At 49.1% G+C, this 21313-nt stretch overlaps 5 protein-coding genes across 5 annotated transcripts; 3 read left to right on the plus strand and 2 right to left on the minus strand.

The window, feature by feature from the left end:
- Positions 1-11026: 11026 nt before the first annotated feature.
- F5147DRAFT_576684 (uncharacterized protein) lies at positions 11027-11275 on the minus strand (the record flags this gene model as incomplete). The annotated part of the gene is made up of 1 exon (XM_041431341.1): positions 11027-11275. A coding segment is annotated over one exon (249 nt), but the record flags the coding sequence as incomplete, so codon positions are not given.
- Positions 11276-12142: 867 nt separating this feature from the next.
- On the plus strand, positions 12143-13384 carry F5147DRAFT_693974 (uncharacterized protein). The gene is made up of 4 exons (XM_041437277.1): positions 12143-12468; positions 12524-12538; positions 12589-12692; positions 12754-13384. Exons 1-4 carry the CDS (start codon positions 12169-12171, stop codon positions 13193-13195), a joined length of 861 nt encoding a protein of 286 aa, XP_041292986.1. The 5' UTR covers positions 12143-12168; the 3' UTR covers positions 13196-13384.
- On the minus strand, positions 13385-14423 carry F5147DRAFT_693977 (uncharacterized protein). The gene is made up of 4 exons (XM_041437278.1): positions 14220-14423; positions 14154-14168; positions 13993-14096; positions 13385-13941 (listed from the first exon to the last, which is right to left on the minus strand). The coding sequence occupies exons 1-4, from the start codon at positions 14412-14414 to the stop codon at positions 13404-13406; spliced, it is 852 nt and encodes a 283-aa protein (XP_041292987.1). The 5' UTR covers positions 14415-14423; the 3' UTR covers positions 13385-13403.
- Positions 14424-15190: 767 nt separating this feature from the next.
- Positions 15191-16560, plus strand: F5147DRAFT_164568 (Chloroperoxidase). The gene is made up of 4 exons (XM_041428349.1): positions 15191-15607; positions 15679-15882; positions 15934-16147; positions 16199-16560. Exons 1-4 carry the CDS (start codon positions 15385-15387, stop codon positions 16422-16424), a joined length of 867 nt encoding a protein of 288 aa, XP_041292988.1. The 5' UTR covers positions 15191-15384; the 3' UTR covers positions 16425-16560.
- A 2139-nt stretch (positions 16561-18699) lies between these two features.
- Positions 18700-20386, plus strand: F5147DRAFT_836894 (uncharacterized protein; the record flags this gene model as incomplete). Its single annotated transcript, XM_041444030.1, has 9 exons — positions 18700-18753; positions 18805-19022; positions 19075-19202; positions 19256-19379; positions 19439-19645; positions 19702-19997; positions 20048-20180; positions 20223-20285; positions 20354-20386. Coding segments are annotated over exons 1-9 (1203 nt in total). The 5' UTR covers positions 18700-18752.
- Between the last annotated feature and the right edge of the window lie 927 nt (positions 20387-21313).

The raw sequence follows: 21313 nt of genomic DNA on the forward strand, positions 1-21313 counted from the left end.
AAACGGGCGGTCATCTGAATCTGTCCACACGGAACAATCTGCCGAACAGTCTCTTTTCAACTCCCAGCAATCTCTGTCTGGAGCAGCAACATCTGTCACAAAGTCTGATCAATCTGTTCTAAATGGCGGGCAGGTATGACTCCATTTTTTACTTGTATGGCGCCATTCAAAGCTTTTTCACGCAGACACTCGTAATCACCGAGTCGGTGACTGCAAGTCCCCATTCCACTCTGCAGCCTGTTTTGACGACTACAAGCTCCGATTCCAGGATTCAGCAGTCAGTTTCGACGACCGCAAGCTCGGATTTAAGGTCTCAGCAGTTGACGACTGTTCATTCGCAGTCTGTTCTGGAGGCCGAGCAGCCTATCACCAAGTTCGAGCAGTCTGCCCTCAAGGCCGAGCAACACCTGTCCAAGGCAGGACAATATGTTGCCAAGTCTGAGATAAAGGTCGAGCGGGTTGTTTCAAAGGTATGATTTCATTCTTTACTTGTACGGCGTCACTCAAGCTTGTTCACGCGGCAGACGCTTGGCATCGCCACGGCTGAGCTCCTTGCTATCACCAAGACCATCCGTACTGCATCGATCAGAGGGGATTTGTCTACCGCTGAAAGGATCCTTACTCAAGAGATTGCCACCGACGCCAAGAACTTCGCCTCCTATGCCAATCGCTCTTTCATTCTGGCACGCAAACTCGACTGGGACAATGCGCTTCATGATGCGACCAAGGTAACAACGACTCATCATGCTCTAACTCAAAACCTGCTGACTTCAATGTTCTCGTAGTCCCTTGTCATAAGGAAATCGTTGCCTGGTTATATTGCCAAGGGTATCGCTCTCTGCGGAAAGCAGCGCCTCGATGACGCGAGGACAGCCTTTGACTTGTCATTCACGTTTACGCAGGGAAACATGGATACTACTGTCTTCCTTTACTTGATCAAGGCACGTTGATTTTTTCATCTTGCGTACTCCGCGCCTTACCGTGTTTTAGGCTATTGCGCTCTTCAATGCTAATAGACACAAAGAGGCAATGCTGCGTGTGGACCAGCTGGCTGCTGATCCTTCTGCCGATCCCATCGCTTGTGGCATCGTTGTGGTGAGTCTCCTGCTGGCAATCACGCTTGTGCTCGTCCGCTGACTGGTGGATCTGCGCTTCGTGCATTAGGCGAGTCTGCGACTCCAACTAGGAATCATTGCCTTTAATGGCGCGCGCCATAATGAGGCGGTTGAGCACTTCAGTGTCGCTGTCGACGCTAGCGCTGTCTTGGCTAAATCCCTCGTTCCTACTGCCTTGGAGGCCTTCACTGTGGTGCGTTGAATATGTCGTCACCGAAAAACTCACCGATCCTCAACTGTGCCTTTTTGTAGCTCTTTGGATGGGACATCGCGGCGTTGTGGCCAACCTCCAACAAGAGACTGATACGTGCGCTCCTTGGGGCTGGCAGGCTTGGAGAAGCTTTCGAATCGTACCGTTTCGCGATGGACACGAGTGCTGATATTACGAAGTCCAACTTACGTTCTTGGGCCTTGAGTGAGTCTTCCCAATGATGCTACCCATGCTACAGTGCTCAACCTTTTTTTCACTCAGCTCTCTCGTTGTGATAAATGGCGTAGTATGTCTTCCATGTGGGCTGTTATATATTTATATATCAAAACACGGGTCACTTCTATACTTCTGTGATTATGCGTGCCTGTTACTTTTATCGCTATGCTAACTTCCCAGACCAATGATTATGCAATGCTTTTTCCCTTTATGCTACCGACAGTGTGACTATTCTGCGACAATCTGTGTGTTCAACGTGTACCCTTCTTCAATCTATTCCCGTTCAATCTCTGAACACTTTGATCGAGAATCGCTATTGAAACTGATCGTCAACTGAACAATTCTTTTAGACTTCCTGGTTGTTCAAAGGTCTATTCACATGAGAAATGAGTTGTATGTCCACCGTTGTCTCGTCCTCTCCATCCGATGTTACTCTCCGGAATACACGATACACCATCATCTCTTGGATTACTCGCTTAGTAGTTATTTGGGCCAGCGGACGGGTACTCTCGCAATTTAGCCTCCACTTGCGTTCGCCTTTCAGACACCCACCAATTTCTGGATAACGATATCGGTAGTAAGTATTAGCAGCCAAACGGAATACCAGATTTGAAGACTTGGGTGCTAGTAGAAATAGACGTCTAGACACCCACCGACTGTCGTTGACCTTATATGTCGCCCCCCAAACTAACATAGTACGACTCTTTGACAGAATGTGTCTACGATATATCATGCTTAACGCCGCACGAAGCGTGAAATACCTTAATGCTTTAAATCAGTCCGAGGATGCAACCAATCACAACGAACCTTCTTCTCTCAGATCTCAGCGCTCGACCGGTCGGCTTGATCATAGCTAGTCAATATTCTGTCGTTCAACTACTAGTATTGGTCCTCACAAGCGCCATCTAATGGAAGCGACACATCAGGAGCATTCCCCATCCCAGCCTACTTCATTTCGATCTATTTTGACGCAGCTCTGCAGACAGGGAGCAGACTTCGCTATCACTGCTTACGCCACGCGCTGTTTCTAGTAGATCCTTTCCATGCCAGGAATCTGCATCAATAGTACTAGTGCTGGGATATTTCAGGTCGCTGGCACGTTTAGCGCCCAGTCTTTAGTCAAAATAGGCCTGCAGGGGTGTATCGTCCCTGCGAGTCTCTCGATTTGTTCGACCGGCAGAAATGGTTCTGCCAGCCAGATCTATAAATCGTTTAGTGACTCATCGGTGCTAAGAGCTGTCGAGACAAGTCCCAACGATCGACCCTAGTGAAAATCGGACAAGACGCCCTCGTACAGAGACGGATTTGTAAGTTTCGTGTAGTCAGTAAACTCATATCGATGGAAATACATGTTATACAGATACATGTTGAACAATCTGTGCACGATTTGAGCAGTACGTACTCAATGCTGCGCGAAATCCAACTTCAACGTTTCAATGGGTCGCCTTTCCAACAAACATCAAGCTCCCCGCCCAGAAGACCATTGCACCCACATTCCAGACAACGGGGCCGACTTCCCCAGTGGTGTTGTCAACCCGTGGCGTGGACCCGAGAAAAGCAGCGCAAAGAAAGGAGGTGCACGAAGATAGATGGATCCGAGTGCGTGGGTGACAGTCATGGCGGCGAATATTGATCATGAGAAGAGTCAAAAACAGGTGCGGGGGAAAGAGAGCTGAACTGAGTGTGAGTGCGCCACACATCTTCCTTCCTTCATGACTGATGCGAAGCAGGACGACGCAGACCAAAGAAAAATCCACAGCAGTTCACTCCTTTATACACAAAGTCTTCCGCTTCGCCAGTTGGGCCTTGTGCTTGCGTTTGGATTGGTTGTACTTGAGATGCTTGCGCTCCTGCTGGTTGACCTGATTGCGTTGAACTGTTGGCCTGGTTGCTGTTCGTATGTTGCATAGCTGCGGCCGCTTCCGCATCAGACTCGGGGACAATACCGATTCTCTGCAATGTGTTTTAATGCGAGGGAAGAGAAGGAAAGGCGAGCCACTCACATTTTCATCTTGAGCAAGAGGTACATCGACTGTGCGCATGGAATATGCTCCAGAAAACAACTTGAAGTTGAAATTCCAGTGTCGGGACTGTCGTTGGATTGGTTGGGATGCATTTGCAGGTCGCGTGTCGAAATGTATGGAACTGAGCAAACGATGCCAACGAATAAGAGACAATGGGCTTGCGCGAGGAGCTGAGCGACGAGACGCGTGGTCTGATTCGTCGCCAAAGAAATCATTGCCCTGTATCTTGGTGTCAGGCGAGAAAGGTCAAGAACCAGAAAGTACACTGACATATCTTGCCAGTCCAGTTTTTTTGGCCTGCTGATTAGACGCAAGACGGGGGTCAAAGGTCTAACGACATGAGAAAGGTGGAGTTGCTCACGATTGGTGGGCGCACAACTCTCGGTTGAGCTGGACGTCCCTGGTAAAAAGTGAGATGTGTTGTGAAATCGAAGCAAAGAAGAGTTGCCTTAAGCTTTACATTCCCATCATCTGCGCCCTAGATGGTCAAAACCGTTAGAAAGGGAAAGTGGACAACAAAGCGCATAGGCCCACGTACCACAACGTTTTTGAGCGCCACCTCCAGGCTCCATACATAGATTTTCTCGTCTAGTCCAGCGCTGGCAATGTATTTTCCATCGCGGGATATGGCAACAGCCCTGAGTTCGTCATCATGCAAGAGTGCATCTCCGATTGGCTGATTTATCTTGAGATCCCAGATGCGAATGGAGCAGTCAGCTGATGCGCTAACAATATAGCTTTCATTGGGAGTAAGACAGAGGGAATTGATGGCGCGAGTATGACCCAGAAGAACAACGAGTTCCTGTCCATCAATCACCCGCCACTTTCGGATGGTCTGATCAAGCGAGGCAGAAAAGATATGTGCGCCATCCTTGGACCAACACAATGACATCACCGCATGGTCATGTCCTTTGATCTCCATGAGCAGCTTGCCGTCCTTTGACCATATGCAGATCGGACCGTTCCCACCGCTCATGAATTTGTCACCTTGTGGAGAGTATTTGACGGCATAAACCCATCCGTGACTGGTCTCTATTGGTGGTGCTATTTGTCGACCAGTATTCGGGTTCCAGCGTCGTATGATGCCGTCTTGCGATCCACTTGCTATCTCCAGGGAATTGCGAGACCAATCAAGGCACCTCACTGCAGCATTATTCCCATCCCAGGGGTCGCCGATCATGCTGCCCTCCTTTATATTCCACAGCTGCAGTCTGCCGCAATCTCCACTTGCACAGACGACCATTTTTTCATCCGGAGACACTGCCATCGAAAGTATCCCTCCCCCATCGCTATTCATAGGTTTTCCCACTAGCTCTCCGTCTCTTTTCCACTGACGAATCAAACTATCTTCAGACGTGCTCATTATATTGCCACTAGTACCCAAGTAGGCAAGGCTCCATATGCATCGAGAGTGACCCTCGATGATATACTCGGGTATCAAGCTTCCTGCCAGACGTTCTGGCTTTGGTTTCTTCCACGACGTGGTCCGAGTATTGTGGTTGACGAAGTAGGACCGACCAAGTGGTGATATATGCCATTCGCATCCAGAAACAGCGAGATCTCCAGGATAATCTATGTTTAACGGTGAGTTCATCGCTCCTTGTCGCAATTTCATCCCTCACCAAGTCGCACTCCTGGTAAAGGCCGGTTCCATGAGACTATCGTGAGCGTGTCATCTTGATATACTGTGTCACTATCCGGCGACATTTTATACTGTTGCCACATAGGAGGAAGCGCTTCATTCCCGCCTGATTCTAATTGAGTAAGCTGGTGGGTATCACCAGGTGGCTGCTCACCTTCCCAAAGTGCGTCCTGGCGGTGCTGTGCACCATATGGTGGTAAATATTTTGCGCTCGTCCGATATATCGATGTGTCCAATGGTGCTTCTCCCTGTCTCCTTAACGTGCTCGACTCGGCCTCTTCGTGTGGCATGACCTTGATTGACATAGGATACTGGGCTGTACAAACGGTCTGAACAGAGAAACACTGCACAAAGTGGGCAATCGAGGGGACGGAGAGATACGCGTTGAAGCTAATAATGAAGAGATCTGCTATTTGGGTCAGTTGTGCATGCTGTAGTTGCGGACGCCTTGCTGACACCGCATGTCAATGGCTGTGCCACCACCGGATCAAGTACTTACCTCGGTCCGGTTCAAATTTTGAGGCAGTTCGATGTATGATATGTACGTCTCGTCAGCGAGTGGAATTATATGATGTTTGTTTGAGCAGATGCATACCATATCGAATCCGTACGCTGTGCATAACGCGTAACAGCACTCCCGAGCAAAGCCCTATTTCCGCCAGGACTGACGGGTAATTACAGAAACAGGGACATATACAAGGATCGCTTGATGTTTGCTGCGAGCAACATCCCCGAGCTGGACGTTCATACCGCTAGTGTCTGGACTCGGGTTCTGAACCATCTTGCGATGATACCACAAGCCAGGCAGCCCATCCCCACCAGTGTCACGTCCTCATCGAACCATTGGGTTCCATGAAATGAAGCCGATTTTCCCGAGCCCGTGTTTTCGTGTAGAAGAGCATAGGAGGAGGGAGAGAGGTGTGTGTATCAAAAGGGCACACTGGTGCTGAGCGTGCAAGTCACTGTTCAAATTGCAGACACTGATGCTATGGGAGAGGGACTGAATATGTGATTGGTATGCACGTTCGATCTACATATGAGCGCGACGTGACGTAGCTTCTCTGAAAAGCTTATTTCAGTATTGAAATATTGATGCGGTGCCATTTCCGAGTGCAAAGACCAATGTGCACGTGGTGGCTGTGCTTCTGTTGTGCACAAAGTCTTCCCGTCTTAGTAAGCAGATCTGTCAAAATTATGATGACGACCACCATTCCTTCATTAAAAACTGTGGTCACGCCATTGCTTGCCTTGAGCGCGTGAGCTCGTGCGTAGTACAGTCGTTTCATCGACAACACCATTGTCGACCAAGGACATTTACAATTTAGCCTTGAAACAAACAGTGATCCAACTTGTCTCAGATGAGTCGGCGCCAGAGCATCCAACTATCATGCCTGGAATGAAAAGTCAACCTCTACTCGACCGCCCTATCCGGAGCATCCTGTACGGTCTCTACAGTGAGTCGACACTGATATAGGTCGTACTCAATCTCATAACGCAGGTATCTGAAGAGAGTGGTGCTCCCGGAGCTAGTGAGTTCAAGGGAGGTTGTACTAAGCGAACGCTCTCGCAAGTGAAAATTGACCACCGGCTTCAGACGGCGACCAAAGCTGCGCGAAAGGAACGGGCTGTGTTGCTCGCTGCGCCAAGGAACACTTGGTTGTGGAGAATGCCGACGCCCCTTTTCCACCTAAGCCCTTGCCCGCCTCTACTCTCTCGAAGTCAGGATTACTAGGATTGCCTTGGCTCACGGCAGCCGACGTAGGTGTTGGGGAAGATTGAAATCATTTGAACAAACGAAGGCAGCGCGCGAGGAAGGAAAAGATGGGGCGTGATCTGACGTGGATGTGGACGCTGCAGGCTACGCATTGTCATAGTTGGTTCGGGTTTCTCGTCCCAGTCTAACCACAGCAGCTGAACAGGGCAATATACCATAGACTGAATGGCACGCCACTAACAGTAATTTCTTGTCAGGCAACGTACTTTTTTCGCTCAGTACCCGCCTGTCAAGAAATTTGGAGAAGAGGAGCAGATGAACGAGGAGTTTGCCAAGGAGCACTTGAACCCTCAGGTTTGTGCATGAAGATGGACCGGAGAGGGTGTGGGTGTGGGTTGGACTTCGATCCAAGTATCGAATTCGCGCAGGAATTTGTGTTTGCGGACGGTAGATGGGGTGTCATACCCGTCTTCAAGTTGCCAACCAAGGTCCTCGCCTGCATATCTCAGTAAGCATATTTCGTACTTCATAAATTTCAACCGATGGCAGAGCTTATAGGTGTTGGACTTTTCCACTGCTAGGCGAAAACACATCATCTGTTAAGAGTCACTTCGGTGGATTGCGAGTCCGAAATGGCAACCGACTAGCAACAGCGGAGAACTCCCTAACGATGGGGGTGAATTACTGATAGATACTTGTACAAAGGTATATCTAAGGTATGGATTTCGGCACTGAGCTTTGCACGCTCTCTGGCAGCAGGTTTGACGCTTTCGAATTTGCTTTTCGAATGCCGGACCCAAACATTGTCAGTCCGTGCCCATCCACTAGCACATACTACTAGTTCCCAGCCAGCCTCCAATCATGCGCACAAGCCCAAACCCTCTGCTGTGTCCTTTTCTCTTAACATTGCAGCCCTTCGCCATCATATCCCAATAGACCAGTGAAATTCAATAGTGCCGGTGCAAACTATGGTATTATTAGTATTCTTTTGCAAACTCTGACCCCGTTCGTATTCGATCTCATGTGCCTTTCGTATATTCTACGCGGGAGCTACACAGACACTAGCACAACCTCATGCTTGCTTCAATCATGTGATCCTTGTGAGAGAAATATATCAATGTCGTTGCGCATGTACATGAAACGGGACGAACTATATCTAAAATGCTTGATGCGTAAGCACAGATAAAAGGGAAGAGAAACGTTCAAGTAACATGATTTTTAGATGATTTCATGACTGATGTGAAGTGGAACGACGACCAAAGTAAAATCCACAGCAGGTAACTTCATAGGAAACTTCTCCCCTCCCACTGGTTGACTGGTGTGTTCCTGTTGGTCGTGCTTGAGACCCTTGTGCCCCTGCCAGTGCTTGAGATGGTTGTGCCCCCGCTGCGGGTTGACCTGTTTGCATTGAACTGTTGGTTTGGTTGGCGTTCGCACGTTGCATAGCTGCCTCCACTTCTGCCTTGCTGGGAGGGGCAATGGCGTATCTCTACAATTGTGTTGTCAATGATATCAAAGAATACGGATCATGATTGCGAGCCACGCTAACATCTTTTTTGCGGCCAGGAGCTACTTCAACGGTGTGACTGGAATTTCCTACGGAAAATAAGTTGAAATTCCAATTCCGGGACTTGCGAGGTGATGGTGGGGGCGCATCTGTAGGTTGGGTACTGAACCGGAGGGAACCAATTAAACTACGCCAATGAAGGAAAGATGAACTTGCAGGCGGAGCTGCGCGATCTGAATCATTGCTGAAGAAATCATTGCCCTGTATCAAAAGTCGGATTAGCAAGAGCTGGAGAACGAAAAATTCTACTAACGTATTTCGCCGAGCCTTTGGTATTGGCCTATTGTTTGAAGTGCAGATGGGCATTAAGGATCTAGCGAAACATACGAGAAAAAATGAGGTTCCTTACGATTGGTGGGCGCACAACTCTTGGTTGGGTTGGACGTCCCTGATAAAAAGTGAGATGCAGTGTGAAAGGGAAGCAGAGAAGACTTGCCTTGAGCTTTGCATTCCCATCATCTGCGCCCTAAATGATCAGAACGGTTAGAAAGGGAAATTGGACAACAAAGCGCATATACGCACCACAACGTTTTGGAGCGCCGCCTCTAGGTTCCATACATAGATTTTTTTATCTGGTCCAGCACTGGCAATATATTTTCCATCGCGGGACATGGCAGCAGCGAAGATTCTGTCATCATGCAAGAGTAGATCTCCGACTGCCTGGTTGGTCTTGAGATCCCATATGCGAATGGAGAAGTCATATGATGCGCTAACAAGATAGCGTTCATTTGGACTAAGGGAGAGGGATTTGACAGAATTGGTATGACCCCGAAGAACAACGAGTTCCTGCCCATCAATCGCCCGCCATTTTCGGATGGTGGTATCACCCGACGCAGAGAAGATATGTGCGCCGTCCTGGGACCAACACAATGACGACACCCAGCCTTTATGCCCCTTGATCTCCATAAGCAGCTTTCCGTCCTTTGACCATATGCAGATCGGGCCGTTCCCACCGCTCATGAATTTGTCGCCTTGTGGAGAGTATTTGATGGCTCTGACCCATCCGTGGATGGTTTCTATGGGCGGTGCTATTTGTCGACCAGTATTCGGATTCCAGCGTCGTATGGTGCTGTCTTGTGATCCACTTGCTATCTCCAGGGAATTGCGAGGCCAATCGAGGCACACCACTGCAGCCTTATGCCCCTCCCATGGGTCACCGATCATGCTGCCCTCCTTTATATTCCACAGCCGCAGTCTGCCATCTACACTTCCACAAACAACCATCGCTTCGTCCGGAGATGCTACCATCGAACCTATTTCTCCCCCATCGCTATTCAAAGGTTTTCCCACTGGTTCTCCATCTCTTTTCCACTGACGAATCGAACTATCATCAGACGTGCTCATTATATTGCCACTAGTACCCAAGTAGGCAAGGCTCCATATGCATTTGGAGTGACCATCGATGACACATTCCGGCATCAAGCTTCCTGTCGGACGTTCTGGCTTTGGTTTCTTCCATGACGTGGTCCGAGTATTGTGGTCGACGAAGTAGGACCAACCGAATGGTGAGATGTGCCATTCCCATCCAGGCACAACGAGATCTCCAGGATCATCTATGTTCGATGGTGAGTTCGTCGTTCCTTGTCGCAATTTCATCCCTCACCTAGTCGCACCCCTGGTAAAGGTCGGTTCCACGAGACTATCGTGAGCGTGTTATCTTCATATTCTGTTGCACTATCCGAGGTCGTCTTGTACTGTTGCCACATAGGAGGAAGCGCTTCATTCCCGCCTGCTTCTAATTGAGTCAGCTGTTGGGTATCACCAGGTGGCTGCTCACCTTCCCAAAGTGCATCTTGGCGGTGCTGTGCACCATATGGTGGTAAATATTTCGCGCTCGTCCGATATATCGATGAGTGCAATGACGCTTCTCCCCGTCTCATTGACGTGCTCGACTCGGCGTGTGGCATGACCTTGATCGATATAGGATACTGGACTGTGCAAATGAACTGGACAGAGAAACACTGCGCAAAGTGAGCAATCGAGGGGAGGGAGATATACGGCTTGAAGGTGATAAAGAGACCTGTTATTTGGGTCTGTTTTGTATACTGTAGTTGCAGGCACCTTGCTTGACACCGCATGTCAATGGATGTGTTACCATCAGATCAAGTACTTACCTTGGTCCGGTGCAAATCTTGAGGCAGTTCGATGCACATTGGTCTGTTATATACGTCTTATCAGTGAGTGGAATAATATGATATTCGTTCGAGCGAGTACATACACATATCGGACCTGTACGCTGTGCCTAGCGCGTAGCAGCACTCTCAAATAAACAGTAGTGACAAGTGATTGCATGACTGATGGGAACAGGGATATATACATACGGGAGTTGCTTGATTTTGGCTGCGCAATATTGCTATAATCAACGTCCCCGGGCGTTGATAGTGTCTTCTCGTCTTAGTAGGCAGAGAATTTTGAACGTTCGACATCAAAGCCGAAGTCATGTTCAGATGAACGACAATGAGCTTCACCGGCTTGCCCATAAATTGTAGTCAACAACCATAACCTTGATTTGCTGACCAGAGGAACTCTGATGTAGGCTACGTGGCGTCAATCTGAACGCTGTCACCTGTCTGCGTGACCTGCTGCACGACTTCACCCACAGCCGAACCGTTGCCGCGCTTTTGTGCACTAATAACAACCTCCAGCACGCTCGCTAGGCCCGCCTTCCACGCAACAGGACGCTTTTCCAGTGCCTCCCACTGTTCTCGCTCAAACGTGCGCGCTGACGAACGGGAAACATGCAGAGATCGAGTAGTCTGCGAGAGCTTTCCCGAAAGAAGACGCACGGATCACTATTCAAAAAAAGTTTGAGATAATTATAAACGGCAAGATGTCAAGAGGACGTACCATCGATCGCACACTTCTCTGCTCGACTGAATTCAATCGGCAGGATCGAGGTGACCTCTGAATATGGAAGGTCATGCATGTGACATGCCCGACGTGTGCAAATTACAGAAGACAAAGATTATCACGGCTAACGCGTGTATCGACCATGAAGATAAGGCATGGAATGAGGACCCTAGCAGACGATCGAAACACCAGACTCCCAACTTCCTCGAAACCAATCATCTACAATATCAATCTCAGTTTAGGGTCTCTGCCACTCATCGGTGATTGGAGTGTATCTGCGTGAATTCCCGTTGAAGTCGGTGGCTTTCATGAGTAATACTTCGGGCCGATCTACCAGGCGGCATTCGTTGACTAGAGGATCCTGGCAAGGATCTCCTACAAATCTCCAAGAGTGTCAGCACACGTAGTCCTGCGGCTGTCCTATGAGTAAGGACTAGATTCCGATGTGACAGTAATGGTGAGGTTGTGGGACGTTGAGACGTGCAAACCAGAAGACCCGGGACAACAGATGCTCAAACTCAAGAGTGGCTTCAACGAAATTTGCGGGCGGAGACAGGAATCAAATTAGGCTGAAATTCAGCTTATGTAAAGCCTTCAGCTCGTTTATTGAAGGCCTGGCCCGCCGCCGCCATGTACCTTGTACATAGCACGCACCGGCGTATCACCTAGAATGAATAATATCTATAGATCCCATGTATAAGAACTACTGACACATGTCCTATGCAGTAGTAGAATGAAGATATTCTTGTGTCGAAGACAAATAGTAATAATCCAATGACCAACGACCAATTTGAACGTCAACAGGTTCAACTGCCGCAGCCATCAATCGATGAGATCCAGAGGGTCTCCATCCTCTCTTCCATTCCTCAATTTCTCCCCATGGTCCTCACGGCACAAGAACATCGTACTACCGCATCGCAAACACTACTATGCCACCGAAAGTCCAAAACACGATGATGGCAAACCGTCATGGATTCACAGTCTCGCACTCGGTTTTTCATCGTGGATACATTCGCATAGAGACCCCGTACCACCTCAGCCCACTCAAAGTTCAAAGGGCAAAACGAATCGTTGGGTCCACTATACCGCACTTGGGTTATGGAGAGATGCTTCGCAGGACCAAATCAAAGTCAGTCTTCAATCTTAGTTCGAGGTTCATTCTAGTGGCTGATACGGCACCATAGAAAAGGTACTACGAGGTGTGGTTTGGTCATAGTCGATGCGTATCGTTGAGGTGACGCGCGTGTAGCTGAGCAGGCAACATCATCCTGACGTCTCTCAAGATCCAACTTCCCCCGAAATTTTTAGAAAGGTTACTGAGGCTTACGCTGTGCTTGGAAAGAAAAAGGCTCGGTGCGCTTGTTTATTTTTCACTCGGCCAACTATAGTATACTGGTTCTGAACATCATCGTAGACGGAAATACGATCAACATGAGCAGCTGCATTCTGCTCTTATAACGGGACTGCGACATCAACGGGCGGGAGAACTTGCCTCGTCTGAACCCCGGCCGGTTGATCCCACTTTCTGGGACCCAGTCAAGTCAGGCTCATCGATGATTTATCGTCCGCCTGCTGGATACTGGTCGGCGATGAACAAGCTCACGCGAGATAGGGAGTTGAAGGAAAGGGAGAAGGCGAAGTTGCAAGCTCAGGCGGCTTCGTCCTCTCCTCAGAAAGCCATGCCTTCTCATGACGGACCGGAAGAAAATGAGACTGACAGTGAAGTTCGGTTAAGCGAATTCCAACTGAAAGTAATCATTGTGGCAGTCTCTGCGGCATTCGCAGTAATATATGTGGATCGGGTCAAGAATTGGGTATACCAGGGCGCAAACACTGCAAGAGAACAACGAGAGTGACAGTAGTGCATCACAGGGATGTATAGAAGACCCTACGTCACAATCTGCTATAGATGCCTGTGCCATTGCTGAGCGCTGATGGATGGTAGATACCTGCGGGAGGTGTAGACGGACAGTCAATGTATGTATCAGGAAAGTACCGTTGTAGTATTAGGCTTCCAACTAAGTTTCTATGCGTTTCGACAAACTGATCGCAAAATTGATTGATTCATGCATGCGCACTGCCCCACGGCGCACCCGCGAACTGGGCTATCACTAACATGAAAGTTAAAAGTCCAGACACCGCAAACACACGCCCTACAACACTCTCCGCTGCAACTATGTCCTCGTCCGTTTGCGTTCTTTTTAGGCGTGGTTCTTCTTTAGTCATATTTTCATTGTTACCATCAGACGGGCCCGTTCCTGGTGAAGGATATGCAGACATACGACCCGTTGCTCGTTGGACGTGTGGGCTGGAAAATGGATTTGTGTGCGACCACGTATAGGACGTGCGCGAATGGGCACCGGGGGGAGGTTGATAGTAGGTGTATTTGCCTGCTCGAGCATGCTCCCATGGGTGGTCATAAGCTGCGTTTGGGTCATGCGCATGGCTGAATTTGGGGTCACGGTGCTGATGCTGACGTGCATTATTTTGCCATGCACTGCGTGACCCTGATCTATTGGAGGGACGTGCTGTAGTAGCTTGCGGGTGGTGAGAGGATGGTTGTGACGGTGATGCGTGGCGGATACTACGATCGTACTCTCGCCTGCCATCAAGTTATCAGGTCAGTACATCAGGCGAACGCTTTGAGACGTACCGCTTCCGATCATCCCCAAGCACTGCATAAGCTTCACTCACTGCGTGAAATTTTCCCCGTGCCGTACTGTCCTGACTGACGTCAGGATGATATTTCTTGCTGAGCTAAGAGTTGGCGATCTTCATCAGCAGACATCCTTGCTACCAATAAGGACGACTCACTTGGTAGAAATGTGTCTATCATGAGTTTGTGAGGGACATATAAGAATTCAAGAGAATGACCCATGCCTTTATTTGAGCCTTCGTCGCGGTGATTGGGACTCCAAGGGTTGCATAATGATCGCGCAAGTGGGCTGCTCGTCGACACGTGGATGAGAAGCAGCGGGCATTACGGTGTCCTTTATATCTCATTGCTGAAGTCATGAAAGGGAGCTTGTATGAGGTGGAAGCAAGCCCTGGCGTGCATCTTGCTGCTGCTGTCATGTTCGCTATCAAAGCTGAAGGAACCAAAGAGAACGTCCAGATTAAGCACCGAGATCACGTGATTCGCATTCGATTTCAAATTTTTGATTCCTTCGAACGACTTCACATCTCGGAATTCTACTGGTGAAGTATCCCGAACGTATCCTTCTAGAATTGACCTGTGCGATCGCTATAGGTTGATAACATCATTTCACAAAAAAAACGTATCGGTTACTCGTCGAGTCCGGACAGACTGGAGACGCTCAGCGTCAACTTAAATTTGATTTCGACAAAAAAGGACTTACCATGACGGTATGGCTATTGTCCAGCGGTATCGGTACCAGACACTTCTTGCTACTTGGCTTGGTGAGGAGACTTTTCACTGTCATTCGAACTCAGGTGTTTCCAGGTTCCTAAAACACCGCAAATACGAAACACTGCTGGGGACCCCTTTGATCCTCCCATGTGGTTTTTGTATGTGGTTTTCGGGATTGGACAAACAGGCGCTCCGAGTCGCAGGGCTGCGTCAATATTCAAGCTATCAAATGCCCAAAATTACAATTACAATCTTCTTCGGAACCGCCACGAACTCTCAGATCTGAACGTTGGACCATTCATTCCTAGATCGGAGAAGCTCGATGAAGCCTAGGCCACATTCGGACTTGAAAGCGATGTCTGTCAGACGACTCTTTCTTTCAATTCCTCCGAGTTCCTCTATGGTCTGGCTTAACCATACGATAACTAAAAAGCTATTGATCTCTCCTTTTGTCCGCCACTAATGTTGGGCCCTCCTACACGAGCCTCGGTCTATACTTGGGGGACATGGGATTCCACAGGCCAAACGTTTAGCACCGAGATACATAATCTTTTCCGTCAGTCCTATGACACTACTCCTGACGTTATTCGGATCCCTTGTACACTTAAGCTCCTTTGAACCGTACCTATTCATCTCTCTTCCTGTCCCCGACTTAACACCTTCGACATAGCTATAATGGGCCCCTTCTCCATCGTGTCCCGTCTTTTCCTCGATTTCGGGATCTTATCTTGGGATATCCTCCTTACGCTCTCCAATCTCGTGAGGAGGAAGCATCGCATCGGGCATGTCACCCCCCAGGGCCACCCAGGCTATGGAAAGCACTGGCCCGAGTATAGCCCTCCCAAGGAGACCGACTCCCGCTGCTCTTGCCCTGCGCTCAATGCGATGGCCAACCATGGTGAGTGGTCCTGCCAGTCTCTGTGCTTAAGCCTAGGTGGTAGTATTAGTGTTGACGATATTAAAACCCAGGTATCATCCCACGCAGCGGCCGCAACATCTCGTTTGTCGAGGTTGGCGATCATATCCGGACAACATACAACTTCAGTCCTACCTTCTGCTCATTTGTGCCGCGCTTTGCCGCTCGTATGCTCAAGAAAAACTACAACAAGGACTTGTTTGATCTGGAAGAACTTGACCTACATAATGGTATTGAACACGACGGATCCCTCTTGCGTGAGTGATTTGATATCCTTGTTTGTGTATGTCTGAATAATTCGTCTTTAGGCCTCGATTCTGCTCTCGAACAGGCGCAATCAACGAAGCATGTACCTTTCATTGAAGAGTTACTTGCGGCGGCTACCGGCAGGGACAAAGAAGATAACGCTGTCATCACTACCAAAGATCTCTCCAGGATACTCGGCAAGCGACGTGCAGTCGCACGCGCAGTAAACAAGGAGTTCTCTCTCAGCTTTTTCCATAAGATCTTTGGAAGCACGAAGTACGTTACTACATCATTCATTTTGAAGCACACTTTTGAACGTTCCGTTAGTGCCGCGACCCTAGTCACCGTCTTTGGAGGCCGTGTGGACGAGCTCCATAGCTTCCTCCATGAAGAACGACTCCCAGGGGGCTGGGAATCGCACATCCGCCAACATTATGGAATAACTCTGATGCAATTAAACAAGACTATACTAGGAATTGAGCTTGGCGTGTGCGAGCAGGATTGGGCAGAGGCTGCACGGGAGGCCGCAGAACGTCATAAGGTTTCTGTCTGAAAATGTGTCCCGAAGCTACGTGCTTGAACGTGACGTTGGAAACTCGTCTGACGTTACTGACCTTATCTGCTCTCACTTTAATGTTCCTAGTCGTTTCACTCACGATTGACAACAGAGATCACCCGTTGCGTTGCGTCTGATCTGATACTAGTAAAGACGCACGTTCCTCGTGTTCGAGAGATTGTGCAGACGCTTGAGATTGCATGAATAGCTTGAAGACTCGAACACATCCTCAGTCACGAACCTGTCAACGACTGACGAGCTCCGCAGCTGGCCCCTTGAATTTGATGCAGGTGCCTCCAGCTTTCAGGCAAATTCCTCAAAGACAAAACGCTTCTCTTCATGTTCGATCTTCGCGGTTGAACAAGCTGTTGAGCTTGAGCCGAACAATTGCAAATTCTGAACATGGCTCGCAAGGCAGGTATAACAGGTGAATACTCAACAGATACCCAATCAAGGACCTCATCGGCGGGTGCAGCTCACCCGGCGCAATGACCGACCATCTCGTGACTATTATCATGTGAATCTCTCACACCACCATCGCCTCCAATCCTAAGTAAGTTCTTATTTGTGTTAAAAGCTGTATCGAGCTTCGACGCATTAGAGTCTTCCTATGTGTTTGTATGGATTCCGAGTTCTCACTCAGCTAAGAAACCATCTCTCATGAACAGCAACATCATGTCATGTATGTTTCCACACATACTGTGTTCTCGTTGCTTCTGGCTGGTTGCGTGAAGCGAGTCTTCGGGGAGTCACGATGACAGATGTGGTGAATAATCTGCACCGATGCCTGTCATTCCCGTCGAACCAACTGAATTGCTACAGAGCGACGAGGGCAAGTGGTGACATTTCAAGTGGTAAGGATTATGGGTGAATGATTGGGCTCGTCAGGGAGGTGCTTGTCTTCTTCGGCACCTATCGGTTTACCAGCGACACAGATTGTGACCGAAATTTGGACACTCAGCACTGCATGGGAGGTCCTCGCACTGTGTCTTGTATTTTTCAATACTCGCGTCAACGCCGACCGAGTGATCCATTGGGGATCTTCGTGGTGTTGGTAAAACTTGGCACTTTGAGTTCGGTGATCAGATTTTCTGCTAACGTTCTGAACTTCTGCACGAGGCATGTTTGCAACCGCTTGCTTGCCTGTGATTAACGTCTCAATTATACCACCCCGGTCTTCCTTCACTCATGCAGATGTTTACACACCTTGTCTGTGGCGTTCGGTACGAGTACAATCATGTTGTGCAGGAACGAACACGTACATGCATCAATCGGCAGTGGTACATAATATCTGTGGTGTCGAGCCGGATCAAATTGGAAGTTTCATTCATATTGATTCAGCGTTTCAGTTAGATTTAGAGAACACGAATAGGTCTAGACAAAATAACATGTTGCAACTACTTTGTCTCAACTTTGTCTAGCCAGAAGGATGGTCGAACACAGGATGAACGATACAAACGGGAGATTATCGAGCGAAAAAGACGGCTCTAGTAAAAATTCCGCAGCAGCTCACTTCATACATATATTTGTGTCCCATCTGAAGCGCTGATAAGTTGTATTCATCTTAGGACAGGCGGAGGGGATGATTAGTGTTTGTTTGACCCCAGGGCCCAGGGAACAACGAGAATCAAGTTACTGTTTTGAGAAAAAGAACAAACGCTCGCGAGAGACCAAAGAGCTTTATAAGTGCCCAGGACAGATGTGATGACACAACAGACTTCCGACTAGTACTGTCGTCTGCAAACTCAATCTGAAATCATGAGTGACACAGGTAGGGGCGAGGCGCAGCTTCATTTAAGAACCAGAAGCTTGGGCATATAACAACGGAGACAATAGAGGAGAACGAGGCAAAAAGGAAGCACTCGATTCATTCTCGTCGGACCGGCAACCAAGTGGAGCCGTGACGAATTTACCCTAGGCCTCATGTTCACTGCCACTAGTACTGGACCTCTGGAGCATCTGCATCATTTGAAGGGTCTGATCCACGCGTGCTCGCAACAAGTTCAAGTTCCAGAACTCCATGTACGTAAGTATACAGCATACACGAGGTTTGTACATGCACGATTGGACTGTGTTCTACACAGCTCTTAAGTACTCCCTCGCTGGGCCCCTCCGTCTTATATTCCCTGGACCTCTTACCAGCTATCATCTAACCCACCCGACAAAATGCCCTCTCCGTCAGCCAAGGCTTCGATCAAAGCTTTTTTCAAGGATCTCGATCCCAGCAAAGTATTCGCAATTCGGTCGAAGCGCCCCAACAGACGCACACAGTGCAGCTCGACAACCCACCACGAAGACCATGACTCCATCTCTGCAGATATTCCAAGCGAGTTTCCCGTTTCTTCATCCACTCTCCATTCGAACTCATCACTACTAGTGCACCCTGGTTCTCTGGCGGTGAATCCAAGCCTCGAATTCTCCATCGATATTTCCTCCGCCATAGCCACCCATGGCAATTCCTTTGCCCGCACAGCTTCCGACATGGCTCAGACATTTTTGCCTGTCGTCCAGGCCGTTGCAGGTGCAATTCCAGTTGCCGGTCCTGCGATGCAAGCCGCTATCAGTGGATTATTGTCAATCCTTCAAATTGTAGATGTGAGAGGTTATTTTATTACCAGGATGTTTCTTGATTTAAAGACTATCACAGAGACGTACTCAGAATCAGGCGGACCTAGATCGCCTCAGAACACGACTTCGTCGACTAAGCTTATATCTGTACAACGCCCCGTCCACCCAGGATCCCTTTGAACAAGACCGGAGAGATGCGATAATGAAGTATATGCTTTCTTGGCATGTTCTTGACTTTACTGACATCGAGTCGCATTCAGGATGCTGCTAGACATACATGCCAAAGTAACACAGTTGTGCAACCGTGGTCTTGTATACACATCTGTCACACAGGACATCGTTGGATGCTCCAGCGAAATAGAGGATTATCTGGCGGATTATTCGGTTGTGTTCTACCCTCTCAAGACTGTCTACATGCACTCACCATTCCACTTTATTACTAGTGGTCATCTCAAATGCAAAATCAACACGACATCAACGAAGTGCGGAAAACTCTGGAGAAGCAACACGAAATCTTGATGGGAATTGGGAGCATGGTCTTCACTGGGCAATCCTCTGTGGGGCCGATTGTCACACTTGGCTTTGTCACACTTGTAGACGCAACAGACCGCTCACATACAATACCGATGGACGTCTGCGACTCGTTTGAGGTAAGCCTCGCTATGAGATTCATCTTGAGGGAGCTTACTCGTCCAATTCTCTTCAGCGATTCAATGAGCAGCTGCAGCTTCTATTCAAACACAACTCGAACCAAGCTCAAATTCAGAGACGGTATATGGAGCAAGGACAATACGATTTTTGCATTGACAACGACAAGCAAGTAATCCAACTTACAAGCCATGAATGGCCAAGAATCGAAGCAGGCATGACGATCGTCATGAGGGTCATCCTTGAACAAGAGACGCGGCCTGAAGTTGAATACCAATGTCATTTTTGCGGCGCTGTCAATCGCGTTGGCGCGGAGCCTTCACTTCGACCTCATGCTGGTTGCTCGATCAATTGGTGAGTATATTTGTTTTTTTCTTGGGCTGACAGCACCTAACAACCGAAAGCCGAGTATGCAAACGACGATTTCAGATCTCCCGCGGAAACAGTTCAAAGCAGAAAACACAATCCTGCATTGGCTACATCCCCGGAACTGAAGCAGAGATGCACCTTATTCGCAACTTTCATGTCCAGCAAACGGTATGTTATCATGAGACTTCGCTGACGGTCTTGAACTGAAAGCGCAACAACCCTAACCCTAACCTGTATGCTGATGGTGCTCTGGCCGTGTCCCGCTCTCAGTTGGTGCGTGTTCTCGTCTTTTGACCGGCTAACTCGACGCTGATGGTGCTCTGGCCGCGTCCCGCTCTCAGAAAGTGCGTGGTCTCGTCTTTTACGTTGCTTAGTCGACGCTGATGGTGCTCTGGTTACGTCCTGCTCTCAGGAGGTGTGTGGTCTCGTCTTTTGACCTGCTTACCCGACGCTGATGGTGCTCTGGCTGCGTCCCGCTCTCAGGCGGTGCGTGTTCTCGTCTTTTACGTTGCTTACGCAACGCTGATGGTGCTCTGGCTGCGTCCCGCTCTCAGAAAGTGCGTGGTCTCGTCTTTTGACCTGCTTACTCGACGCTGATGGTACTCTGGCCGCGTCCCGCTCTCAGACGGTGCGTGTTCTCATCTTTTTGCCTGCTTACCCGACGCTGATAATGCTCTGGCCGTGTCCCGCTCTCAGTTGGTGCGTGTTCTCATCTTTTCACCTGCTTACTCCACGCTGATGGTACTCTATTTGCGTCCTGCTCTCAGGCGGTGCGTGTTCTTGTCTTTTACGTTGCTTACGCGACGCTGATGGTGCTCTGGCTGCGTCCCGCTCTCAGCAAGTGCGTGGTCTCGTCTTTTGACCTGCTAACTCGACGCTGATGGTTCTCCGGCCGCGTCCCGCCCACAGTTAGTGCGTGTTCTCGTCTTTTGACCTGTTAACCTGACGCTAATGGTGCTCTGGCCGCGTCCTGCTTACAGCAAGTGCGTGTTCTCGTCTTTGACCTGCTCACCCGACGTTGATGGTGCTCTGGCTGCGTCCTGCTCGCAGCGAGTGCGTGTTCTCGTATTTTGACCTGCTTACTCGACGCTGATGGGACTCTGGCTGCGTCCCGCTCTCAGCAAGTGCGCGTTCTCGTCTTTTCACCTGCTTACTCGACGCTGATGGTGCTCTGGCCACGTCCCGCTCTCAGAAAGTGCGTGTGCTCGTCTTTTGACCTGCTTACTCGACGCTGATGGTGCTCTGGCCACGTCCCGCTCTCAGGCGGTGCGTGTTCTTGTCTTTTACGTTGCTTACGCGAC

This window comes from Suillus discolor, assembly GCF_016758755.1.
Source record: "Suillus discolor strain FC423 chromosome Unknown F5147scaffold_26, whole genome shotgun sequence".
Classification (NCBI taxonomy): domain Eukaryota; kingdom Fungi; phylum Basidiomycota; class Agaricomycetes; order Boletales; family Suillaceae; genus Suillus; species Suillus discolor.